We start from the raw sequence: 11,196 nt of genomic DNA, 5'->3' as shown, positions 1-11,196 counted from the left end.
GATCTGCGGCGTGCGCCTCGCATCTGCTGGCGGTACCCGACGCTGCTCGAACGGCAAGTTGTCGACCGCCGGCAGTTGACCGGCAAGATGAAGTCCACCGCGCTCGGAAAAAATAACCTCGGAACCGCTTTGCCAAGGCGCACAATAGTCACACTGACAGCATTTTCCAGATGCGTCATCCTGGGCCGCTGGAAAATGCTCTCAACCCCGTACCCTCTGTGACCGTCTGCCGGTCCCCATTTATTTCTGGCTGCCGAGGATGCCACAACTGGAAAACACTGTCAGTCTGACTATTGTGCGCCTTGGCGAGGCGGTCCCGGTGGTATTTTTTTAGAGCTGGTTCGGCATGCACGAGCGCGTGGGTGTGTGTGAGCACCGCGGGTCTTTTTTGCGATCCCGGGTCTTGTGCTTGTGCGTGATGCTGTGTGGCATGTGGTCGTCTGCAGTCAGTATAGACATGATAGGGGTGGACTATAGGTCCAGTAGGTCAATTGATCTCGCTTAGTCGCATCGTGGGGAGCTCATCCCGGGCCGTCGCAGGCCGCCGCGCCCCGGGTTTTTTTTGCGAAGCTGAGGCCTCTATATCGGAGTGATAAGAAAGAAAGAAAGAAGCAAAACAGACAACCCAAGGGAGGGATGGGAGGACGGCACGCCGCCACCACGCGTGTCAGCGAGAATTTTGCCAGTGGAGCCACACTGGTCTTTCCGAAGACGAGCCCCGCGCCACGAGTGCCAGCCGTGCCTGCCTGCCTTTCGCGGGAGTGAGTGTCGCCCTAGGTGTCGCCCTTCGAGCCGCATCCCGTCGGCACCGTCCTAGAGTGCGCCCTGCCAGCCTCCTCACGCGACCTAATGGTATTTCTTTTGCGCTTTACCTCCACGATAAAAAAACAGCCGGGACTGATGCCGCTCGACGAGTCGCTCCAGGCACGGGAAGCCGCAGCCGGCGCAGTGGCGTAGGTGCAAGCTCAATTCTCACTCTATTGACACTCATCAGGCAGGACACAGGAGTCGCCCTTTTTCCGCACGCTGCTCAAAGATAAAATAAAAAATCGTCTCTGGGCTTGTTCGGGAATCGCGGCCATGCTATCACGCCTTGCGACAGCCTGTCGGCGCTGCTGACCGTGCCATGATGCACAATTGATCACATGCATAGCTCGCAGCCTTAGTATCAAGCATTCAGTGACGACCTGATCGTACGGCCAGTAGGAAGGTGTCCTTCTATCGTGTGCACGCTTCTGGCGCAATGCGCGTCGCCTCGGATTGGCTGCTGGCACTCTCGAGCCTATGCCTACACAGCCTCGCGCGCATGGGCAGTCAAGAGGGACCACGCACCTTCTCAGGACAGCGCCGGTGCCTCTCTCTTGGACCGGAAAACTTGGTGGTCTAGTGTCACCAATGTGGGACCAGTGCGGCGGATCGCGCCATCGACAGCTCTGAACTGCGCCTCACCACTGACCGGGAAGGCCGCCAAGTGGGCCAGCACCGGTCGCACATTGTGGCAGCAGTCAGCAGTGCATGTCTGATAGCTAGAGCAGCAGCGTCAGGGTCGCAGGGTCGGATCGTGTCAAGCCTCTCGCCCGGCCGGCCGCGTGCAGACGTCGTCGGCCTCGTCTGCTGTCTGGAGTTATCTGTCGGCGGTCAGTACGACCGATCAGGTTGGAGTTTTTTGATAGTTGGAGGGTCTATCTGTGTGTACTCCTCGAGATCTCTCCAAATCTGCCCACTGATTAACCTAGCTTAATCGGGAAGTCGGTGCTAGTAGAGACTAAGTAGAGCCGGAGCCCCGTTTCCGCACTGCGGCGCGGCGCACGGTGCCTCCGAGGGCCCCCGCGTCCCCCCAGAGACTCCCCCTAAGTGCTCCAAGCGGCAAGGCATCGAACTCGTCTCTCGTGCTTCACGTGTGAAATAGACGTTATTTAGATGGTTTCTCCCCTCGAGTTTCTCCCCTAGAGTATAGCAGCCTATTCTCCACTCTACAACTGTGATCCGGTATCAGCTGTGTGCTGACAGTACTCCATTTCAAAGCACTGATGAGTCACTGATGGTTGTAGATTGAGATAGAGAGATGGAACACATTCACCAGGGAGGGCGCAGCCACACCGATGGGTGCTCCGCGCGCACGCCGATGTACAGTCCAAGGTACTCGCAGTGGTCGACGAGGATGCCCTGAAGGGAGGGAGGGCCACCCCCTCCCTCGGCTGCCAGGCACGCCTCCCCGCTGCCGTCGTCGTACAGCCTCTCCACCTTTTGCTCCGCCCGCACCTACGCGAGAGGCGGACGCGAGTCACAGAGCACGCCCGAAGCGCGCAAGCCTCACACAGCCCCGCCGCGCCACGCGTCCGACGTGCGCGAAGCCCAGGTCGTCCCACAGCTTCGTGTTGGACGTGAGCACCTCGTCCCTCTCGTGCACCAAATGCACCGCCTCGCCGCAACGCTCGCGGTAGTGGGACGCGAAGGCGGCGTCGCCGAGGCGCGGCCCCGCCACAGTGATGAGCTCCGGCGTCAGCCCAGCCGCCTCGCACTTGAGCGCGAGCAGGGTGGCCGTCCCGCCACCGAGCGAGTGGCCCGTCACCAGTAGCCTTCCTCCCGTCGCCGGCAGGTGCGGACGCAGGAGAGGCCACATCCCCTCGCTCGCCCGCTGGAAGCCGCGGTGCACGCGCGCCATTGGGTTGGCGAGCAGCGGCTCGGGGCCGATGTCAGTCGTCGTGCCAAAGTTCTTGAAGGAGGCTGAGCCGCGGCATGCAAGCACCACCTCGCCCGCCGCCGTCTCGAGCACGGTGGCACCGGAGAGGGTCGCCGGGTCCTCAATCTGAGCGACGCAGCGGAGGCCCTTGGCGTAGGGCTCGTACCGAATCGCGGAGGGAGGCACGAAGGCCAGCGAGCACGCGCGTGCGGCGAGCAGAGACCTCGCGAGAAGGTCTGTCCGCTGGCTGGTGCGCTCGCCCGCCTCTCTTGCCGCCGCCCAGCGGTCGTCAGCAGCGAGCATCGACGGCGGCGGACGGCGAGAAGGCGCCGCAACATGCGCCGCAGCAATAGCGGACGTGCTCGTTGGGAGCGCGAGGGCGACTAGGATGGCAAATATGCGACACATGGAGTGCCTGTGTGTCGACGAACAGCCTCACTCGAGGGTGCCTAAACATGAATACCGGGTACCATTCTCTCGCCATTCTCTCGCCAACTCGCCATTCTCTCGCCATTCTCTCGCCATTCTCTCGCCATTCTCTCGCCATTCTCTCGCCATTCTCTCGCCATTCTCTCGCCATTCTCTCGCCATTCTCTCGCCATTCTCTCGCCATTCTCTCGCCATTCTCTCGCTCGCCATTCTTCCTCCGTCCGTTCAGATGAATTCGCCCGCTTTTCAAATACATTTTGTGGCGCTTTCAAGAGATTTTTTATCGCAAATTTAGTGCTCTTCATGGCAGTTTAAGGCAAGCGTGCCTTATCCTGGCTGGGTCCGGCGTGGTCGGGAGCCCTCGACTCCTCGGCGAGCTCTTTCCCCCCTGCCTCAATGACATTCATTGCAACAATGAACGCGTCTTACTTAGCCCCGCACATTACTCTATTTGAAGACCTCTGCATGAAGTTGGAGAGAGAGACTGTTGTTGAAGTTGGTGAGCCGCCTCTGCATGGCCTTGGAGAAGGTGCGCTTCACCTCTTCGTTCACTGCGAGGATCTTGGGGATCTGCTCCTGCTTTTGTCCTTGTGGTTGGTCACCAGGATGTTGTTCTTGCCGATTAGTGGTACTCTCTTCCGGCTCTTGTCCTTCCTGGAGCATCTCGGCCAGCGATTCCTTCAGCTTCTCATTGGCATTGTGGAGGATTGCGGCCCGATCGCTGATCCTCAACTTGAGCACTTGAGCACACTGGATAGGGTCGATTCCGTCCGCATTGGTACGGGAGGACCCCTCTCGATCCTCAACGCCTTGGGCTTGCCCTTAGCCTTCTTGCCGCCCTTTGCACCGTCAGGCGGCGAAACCTTCAGACCGCCGTCTTGTCGGCCCTCTGCGTCGAGAGCCACGCCTCGAAGAGGGTCCTGTCCACGCGGGCGGGCGGGGCGCAACCACACGATCAGCGGAGGGCGAGGCGGCTAGTCGAAATTGGAGCCGCGGTGGTGCATACTAGAAGCGCGACAGGTAGCTCCGTAGGAGCCACATACACTGAGCGAAAAGGGAGAGTACACTGAAAAAATAAGACCGAAGGCTAGACGGCCGTCCCCGCAAAACTGTAGCAGCACAACCGACGGGCGTAGCGCCGTTGATGCGTCTGCTCGCGGCGGCGCAGGTCGGAGGTGCTGCACCGCTCTTGCGCCGATGTCGCAACGGCGCAGCACGCCACAAGTCCAGCGGAAGCGCGCACATCTCCTGCTTTGATCTCTTCTCGATTGGCATCGGCCCGTCCTCCTCCCACACTGTGTGCTTGCCCCGAATGCTAGACTGTGCTTGCCCCCGATCCCAGACTCGAACTTCTCCGTTCTAGGTTGGACCGATGCGCGCGGGCGCCAAGTTCGCGCAGATTCTCGAGCAGCAGGGCATGCTCGGGTCGACCAAATCGGTGGTGGTCAAGGTGTATGGCTCGCTTGCACTGACTGGATTCGGGCACGGTACCTTCACGGCCATCCAACTCGGCCTAGAGGGCTCGCTGCCCGCGAGTGTCGACATCGACACCATGCCGGCTCGGTTGGAGGCCATCCGGAGCGAGCGCACACTGCTGCTGAATGGATCGCACCGAATTGCGTTCGACCCGAGGACCGACATCGAGATCCGCGGGGATGAGCTGCTGCCGTATCACACGAATGGCATGTCCTTCGCCGCGCTCGGCGATCCTGCCGCGCCGCCGCTCTTCGAGGAGACCTACTACTCGATTGGCGGCGGCTTTTTCGTCGACCATGACGGCGTTAAGCAGGACGACTCGCGCGCCAAGGTGGGACAAGTCTCGAGCGGGGAGGCTCCGCGAGCGGCGCCGTTCCCCTTTGCCAACGCGGCCGAGCTGTTTGCGCTGTGCGAGCGCGAGGGGACCACTGTCGCGGAGCTAGCCCGACGGAACGAGCTGTCCGAGCGGAGCGAAGAGGAGCTGGATCGCTATCTCGCGGCAATCTGGACGACCATGGACGCGTGCATCGAGAGGGGTATGCGCGCGAGCGGGCCCCTCGAGGAGGGCGGCGCGGTGGTGCGGCGCGCCTCGATGGACCGGAACTGGCTAAAACGAGCGGGTGCCGCCGCCGAGAAGAGCGATTGGGTCGTGGCTTGGGCAATGGCGGTCAACGAGGAGAATGCAGCCGGCGGTAGGGTAGTGACCGCGCCAACCAATGGCGCAGCTGGAATACTGCCCGCCGTCTGCAAGTACTACTCCGAATTTGTGCCGGGGGCGAACGCGAACGGCCTCGCGGAGATGCTGCTTACCGCCTCGGTGATCGGTGGGCTTTTCAAAAAGGGAGCGAGCATCAGCGGCGCGGAGGTGGGGTGCCAGGGGGAGGTCGGCGTCGCATGCTCCATGGCCGCAGGCAGCCTTGCGGCCGCGCTCGGCGGCTCGCTCCGCCAGGTGGAAATGGCGGCCGAGATTGCGATGGAGCACAACCTCGGGCTGACCTGCGACCCGGTCGGCGACGGCGAGCCCATCGACGAGCGATGTGCATGGCACCTCTGTAAACTCCGAGGGCCTGTGCATAGGTCGACGGCAAGGTGCAAATCCCGTGCATCGAGCGCAACGGACTGGGTGCGACGCGCGCTGTCGACGCGGCGCGGCTCGCCATGCGAAGTGAGCACCAGCGGGTAATCTCGCTGGATACAGTCATCGAGGTCATGTGGAAGACGGGGCAGGACATGAAGCCGAAGTACAAGGAGACCTCGCTCGGAGGTCTGGCCAAGCTGGCGCAGAACGCGACCTTCTGCTAGCTGATTGCTGCCTCTTTTTCTCTTGCTCATGCTTTTTTGCCGTCGGACAACAAGTAGAGGACTATCCACTTGACTATACGGCTCCGTAAGCTATCTCTCGCATCCGTCGCGGTCGCGCCGCTCTCCGGCTCGTCTTGAACTCGATGCTTGGCGAGCGACGTTTTTCATTTTAGTTTTTTTACTCTCCAGAGTCCAGTCCACTGATGTGGCGATGTGCGAGCCGAGAGCACCGGGAAACCTTTTCTTTCGTCCCAGGCGGGGAATAAAGTACTCTGCCCAGAGCCCAGTCCATAATACGGCTGATGGGATATCAGCCGGACCCGCCGCCCGGTGTTCGCGCGTTTGGCCGCCCGGGCGCCCCCTCCGGCTGCTGCTCGACGTGGCGCTCCTCGGCGGCGGCGGCGGCGGCAGCGGCGGCGATCGCCGCGCTCGAGTCGAATAACTCGGAGCAGATCTCTTCGGTGAGCGTCTCTCGGATGACGTAGAGCTGGTCGGCGGACGGCGTGATGCGGAAGTTTCCGCGAAACGGGTCGTTGAGGTCGGCGCAGAGGGAGGAGGCGGCGGCGGCGACGCCCCAGAGGATGGTGTACAGCAGCCGCAGCTGCAGCGAGTCGAGGAACTGCACCGTCGCCTCGTCGGACTCGATGAGAAAGGAGACTAGCACGGAGAGGCCGAGCAGCGAGAGGATCAGCCAGTGCACGGCCGGGTAGGCGGACTGCTGCTCGCTGAGGCGCTGCGAGCGGTGGTTGTTGAGGTCCTGCATCATCGAGGGCAGCGCGAAGAGCGCGGGCTCGTAGAAACGAGACGTCTGCGCCAGCGCGGCGGACGGCTTTGGCGAGCGCGCCACCGCCTCCATCATTGCGTCGAGCTCCGACTCCGTGGTCGGCGAGACGGACGCGCGCCAGCTGCCTCGCGTCTCGATGATGAGCCTCGACGTGTATTGCCGCATCGCCGCGAGCAGTTTGCGTCTCGTCTCCGCGTCGCGCGGCTCCGAGTAGATGAGGTTGACGGCACGCTCGAGCGCCCGAATGCCGCACGCCTCGCGGTTGAGGCAGGTCCTGATGTTGACCTGTCCACGGCTGAAGGTGTGAAGAGACGCTGCTCACGCGCCTCAGACCGAGAGTGGCCGAGATGCGACCTGCCGCATCCGCAGCTGGTTGAGCGTCGCGGCGATGAGCGTGCCGAGCACGACAGACACCGCCGGGTTGACGACGCCGTTGATGACTGGGGTGATGAGCGCGATCTCAGTCGCGCCCCCGTCGACAGAGTACCTAGGACCGCTCGGAGTCGCGGTCAGAGAAGCTTCAGGCAGCCTCTCTGCCTCCTCCGCCGGCGCAGAGTACCACGTGCGCGCGCTGGCGATCAGCGCGTGGAAGACGTCGCGCACCCACTCGTAGGTGAAGAAGGCCACCACCGGCGCGAGGAGAGGCCACGCCGTGAGCAGGAGCCGGAACCGCTCTGCCGAGGCCGCGTCGCCGGCAGGCTGCACCGCGTCGTCCTGGTAGAAAGGGAGCAGGCAGAGCTCGGTGCCCGCCTCCATCTCCGCAAAGACGTCGGGACCGCCGACGTCGGGCACCGCCGCCTGCTGCGACCCGGAGAGCGCGTCTGCGATTCTCCTCCTTAAATCAGCGGCGCAGCGGACGCCGGGCGCTCGGCGGGTGGAGAGACGTGCTGCTCTCGTCGGGAGGTGGCGGCGAGCGCTCGGCGCCAGAGAAGTGTGGTGCCACGAGGCAAGCACAGCGGGCGCAAACAGCGCAGGCAGGAGCATCGGCGTGCTCACGCCGGGGAAGAGCCGTGTCGGACTGCCGTGTGCGACCTCGGGTGCGCCCGTTCGCACGCTACGGTAGGTTGGCTTGCCCGCCAAAAGAATTTGGCCCGCCGTGTTTCTTTCTTTCTTTCTTCAAAGATCGTCCTTCCAAAATCCTGCTCTCGTGCAGGTATGGACCCTCCTCCCCCATCCCTCGTTCTCGCTTGTTTTCTTTCTTTCAGCCGCCAAAAGAAATTCTGACTTGGCGCTCTGCAGGCGGTCTTCTCTCTAGGTCTCGAGATACACAAAGCGGCCAAGGGTTTGGCTCCGGGCAGATAGGAGCTGTCCGTTTAGATGGGCTCGGATTCTTCTTTCGGACCCGACGACTTCAGCGGTCACTTCCTTGGGATACCTTGGGATGGAGAAAATGTTGTTCCTAGCCGCCACTCTGGCCGCCCCTGTCCCGCGTGACGAAGCTAGCGGCCACTCTGGCCGCCGCCTCGACTGGGATGCGTTTTTCACCGCTCTCGAGGTCAACGTCAACACAAACGTTCCCGTCACAGTGGGGGTCGGCGACGAGGCTGCTGCTGCTGCCATCAGTGCAGCCAAGGGTCAGCAGGGAGGTGCGGTCGCGGAATTTGCCCCTCAGGGCGCAGAGCAGCAGCAGCAGGGCGCATACAACTACTACAGCTCGTACGGCGGCGGCCAGTACTATGGTGGACAGAATGACTATGCTGGCAACGACCGGGCGCTGTTGCCGCCGTCTCCTCCACCACCTCCACCTCCTCCCTCGCCGCCGCCCTCGCCGCCGCCACCGCCGGTCGGCTTTCGTGACGACCGTGACGACTACGCTCCGCGGCGGGACGCGGCTTGGGATGCCGCGTGGACGGGAGAGCGGTCGCCCGTTGCGCCTCACCCGGTCTGGGGCAGCGCCTCCCGGGAGAGCGGCTGCGGCTACGAGACGGTCGACTGCGGGCCAACCTGCTGCGGCGCGGGCGACCGCTGCCGGGACGCGCGGCTGGGGCAGTGCGCCGACCGATACGGCAGACCGAAGGCTCCGGTGGGCTTCACCGGCGATGCGGCCGAGGACGCCACCTCCGGTCTCCTCGGGTGGGTGGACAACTTCAAGCCTCCAGTTACCGTCAGCGTCGGCCCAAAGTTCAGACTGACGGGCTCATCGCGAACGTGCGACTGCTACACTTGCGCCGGCGATCCGTGCTCCCCCTCCTCGGGCAGCTCTACCCACCGCTGCAGCACCTGCGGCCCCTCAACCGCCCACTGCAGCGGCAGCCGCGACTCGAAACAGATCGGATGCTGGTTCTCGGGCGAGCCGAACCTGGAAGGTGGCCATTGCCAGTGCCACTGAGGACTGCGGGGGGGGGGGGGGGGGGCAACCCGCGCGCGATCGTCTCCGGTGTTTATGTGTTGCGCCTCGCATGCGCGCGTAATGTGGAGGTGCATAACTCTGTGTCGCATGTATCATACCGGAACATATGCATTTCGTAGTATCCACACACGCCTCGCGCTCGGTTTCAGCTTTCACGAATCACAAGCCGCGGCGCCGCGGCGGGAGGAGCAGGTGACCGCGACCCGAGCGAGCCGCAGAGAGTATAGAGAGACGGCTGCCCCGGATTTTTTGTTTTGGGAATTCTTTGAGCTGTACTGACGTACGGCTCTATCGGGGGGGGGGGGGGGGCGGAGGCCGGTTACTGGAAAACTGGACTGTTTTTTTGGCTACGCGTTGCCGACCGTGTCAGGCGCCCTCCAGCCGCTGGCGTGCTCTCTGCCGACCCCGACCAATATGGCACCGACGAGGAGGGACAAGGTAAACGGCAGGTGGTAAGAGTTTCTCCACACACACAAAGAATCAAAGTGGTGGGGAAGCACCGTGCAACACCAACAGCGAACTAACAAAACACGACAAGAGGAATTCCCCTAATGACGAGTGTTCTCCGCGGCTCATGCGTGCAGGATGACCCCGTTCCTCCACGAGTAGTCGGACTGCCACGTCACCATCCCGAACCGGCCGGGGCGGAGCCGGTCGATGCCCTCCTCGGGACACACCCAGACCCGTTCCCTCCCGGAAGCGGTCTCACTCTCCTCGACCCACCTCTCCTCCCCAATCCGCGCCTCGGCGACGAGCGTGCCATCAATCCAGTAGGCGGCGCGCCCCGTCGTCATGCGCACCTGTCGAGGGAGGTGCGGGGCTTGTGAGCGAGTGCGGGGTCGGGGGGCCTCCCTTTGCGCGCGCACTTCCACAAGGTGCCATCGCGCGTGCAGCAGCCGCACGCGGTTGCAATGGCGGGTGCCTCGCACAAAGCCGCGCGTCCAGTCAAACATGCGCGTGCGGAATGAGAAGCCGTCGCTGTGCGGCGCGGCGTACCAAGTTAGCGCGTCCTCGCCCGTGCCGCCGCCGGCCCACGGCCGGCAGCTGTGCGAAAAGGCACCGATGACCTCCGACTGAGAGCTGTCGGCGCGGACCTCGTACGCGAAAATCGTCGGCCGCTTCGGGTGAAGCATCACCTCTTCCGGGATCCAGGTGTTGGAGCCCGCCTTGGCGGCGTGTGGGTTGTGACGGCGAGGCAAGTTGAGGTGCGAGAGAGAGTTGATCAGCCTCACGCCAGGAGGCTTTGGCAGCGCAGCGCGGAAGCGGGAGCACACGGAGCGGATGCCCACCGCCCGCCGCTTGGCGTTGATGATTGAGTGGGCAGGGTGGTCTCTGTGCGACAGCCTGTGCCAGCGGACAGCCCAGCGGGCGTTGTGCACTGTGAGCTCCGGAGTTGGCGGCGATGCAGAGAGCAACACGAGGGAGAGCAGCTCGTCAGGCAGGTCGAGGATTTCGATTGTGGCGTCGTCCGACTCGGCAAAGGCCATGCGGTGAAAAACCTGATAATACGGCCGCCCGGGACGTACGTGTCGAAAAAAAATAAAATATTCTTAGCTTCAAGCCCCCCTCCGAGACTAGGGACAGAACCACACCAGTATCAGACCAGCGGGACTGCGCCTCGCCCCCACTTGCCCTGACTACACAGGATAGCATGCCCCGATAACGGCGACACATAGTGGGGGACACTGCGCAAGGAGGGGGTGCGAAGGCTCATTGGGGTACTAGGTGGGACCATGAGGGGGGGTGGGCGGGGTCCTGTGGGGGTGAAATGTTGCGCGGCGAATTCGAACCTACCCCCTCGCCGCGCCGATCCTCACGCGGAGGGTAAAACCCTGTGGGACAAAACCCCCCCGCGGTCGGCAGTCTTCAGAGTGGACCCCCCCCTCCCCAGCCTCCCCTGTGCATCTCGCACCCCCCCCCGCTCCCCATCGGTGACTCGCGAAGGACACGGACACTCGGGGTGAGGGGGGGTCCCCCAGAGAGGGGGCTTTGGGGCATTGTTGGGTTGATCGCTCGTGCCGATCTCGGGTCGATCTCGGGTCGATCTCGGGTCGATCTCGGGTCGATCTCGGGTCGATCTCGGGTCGATCTCGGGTCGATCTCGGGTCGATCTCCGGTCGATCTCGGGTTGATCTCCGATCGATCTCGGCACTCGGGTCGATCTCGGGTCGA

At 63.1% G+C, this 11,196-nt stretch overlaps 3 protein-coding genes across 3 annotated transcripts; 2 read left to right on the top strand and 1 right to left on the bottom strand.

The window, feature by feature from the left end:
- Positions 1-2,076: 2,076 nt before the first annotated feature.
- Positions 2,077-3,091, bottom strand: EMIHUDRAFT_248322 (hypothetical protein; the record flags this gene model as incomplete). The annotated part of the gene is made up of 2 exons (XM_005762936.1): positions 2,077-2,262; positions 2,345-3,091. The coding sequence occupies 2 exons, from the start codon at positions 3,089-3,091 to the stop codon at positions 2,077-2,079; spliced, it is 933 nt and encodes a 310-aa protein (XP_005762993.1).
- Positions 3,092-4,256: 1,165 nt separating this feature from the next.
- On the top strand, positions 4,257-5,890 carry SDH1 (serine dehydratase; the record flags this gene model as incomplete). Its single annotated transcript, XM_005762935.1, has 3 exons — positions 4,257-4,409; positions 4,476-5,594; positions 5,666-5,890. 3 exons carry the CDS (start codon positions 4,257-4,259, stop codon positions 5,888-5,890), a joined length of 1,497 nt encoding a protein of 498 aa, XP_005762992.1.
- A 2,143-nt stretch (positions 5,891-8,033) lies between these two features.
- EMIHUDRAFT_371657 (hypothetical protein) lies at positions 8,034-9,028 on the top strand (the record flags this gene model as incomplete). Its single annotated transcript, XM_005762934.1, has 1 exon — positions 8,034-9,028. A coding segment is annotated over one exon (642 nt), but the record flags the coding sequence as incomplete, so codon positions are not given.
- Between the last annotated feature and the right edge of the window lie 2,168 nt (positions 9,029-11,196).

This window comes from Emiliania huxleyi (genome assembly GCF_000372725.1).
Source record: "Emiliania huxleyi CCMP1516 unplaced genomic scaffold EMIHUscaffold_655, whole genome shotgun sequence".
Taxonomy (NCBI): Eukaryota; Haptophyta; order Isochrysidales; family Noelaerhabdaceae; genus Emiliania; species Emiliania huxleyi.
Note: the sequence above shows the minus strand (reverse complement) of the source record. Positions and strands in the feature narration are given on the sequence as shown.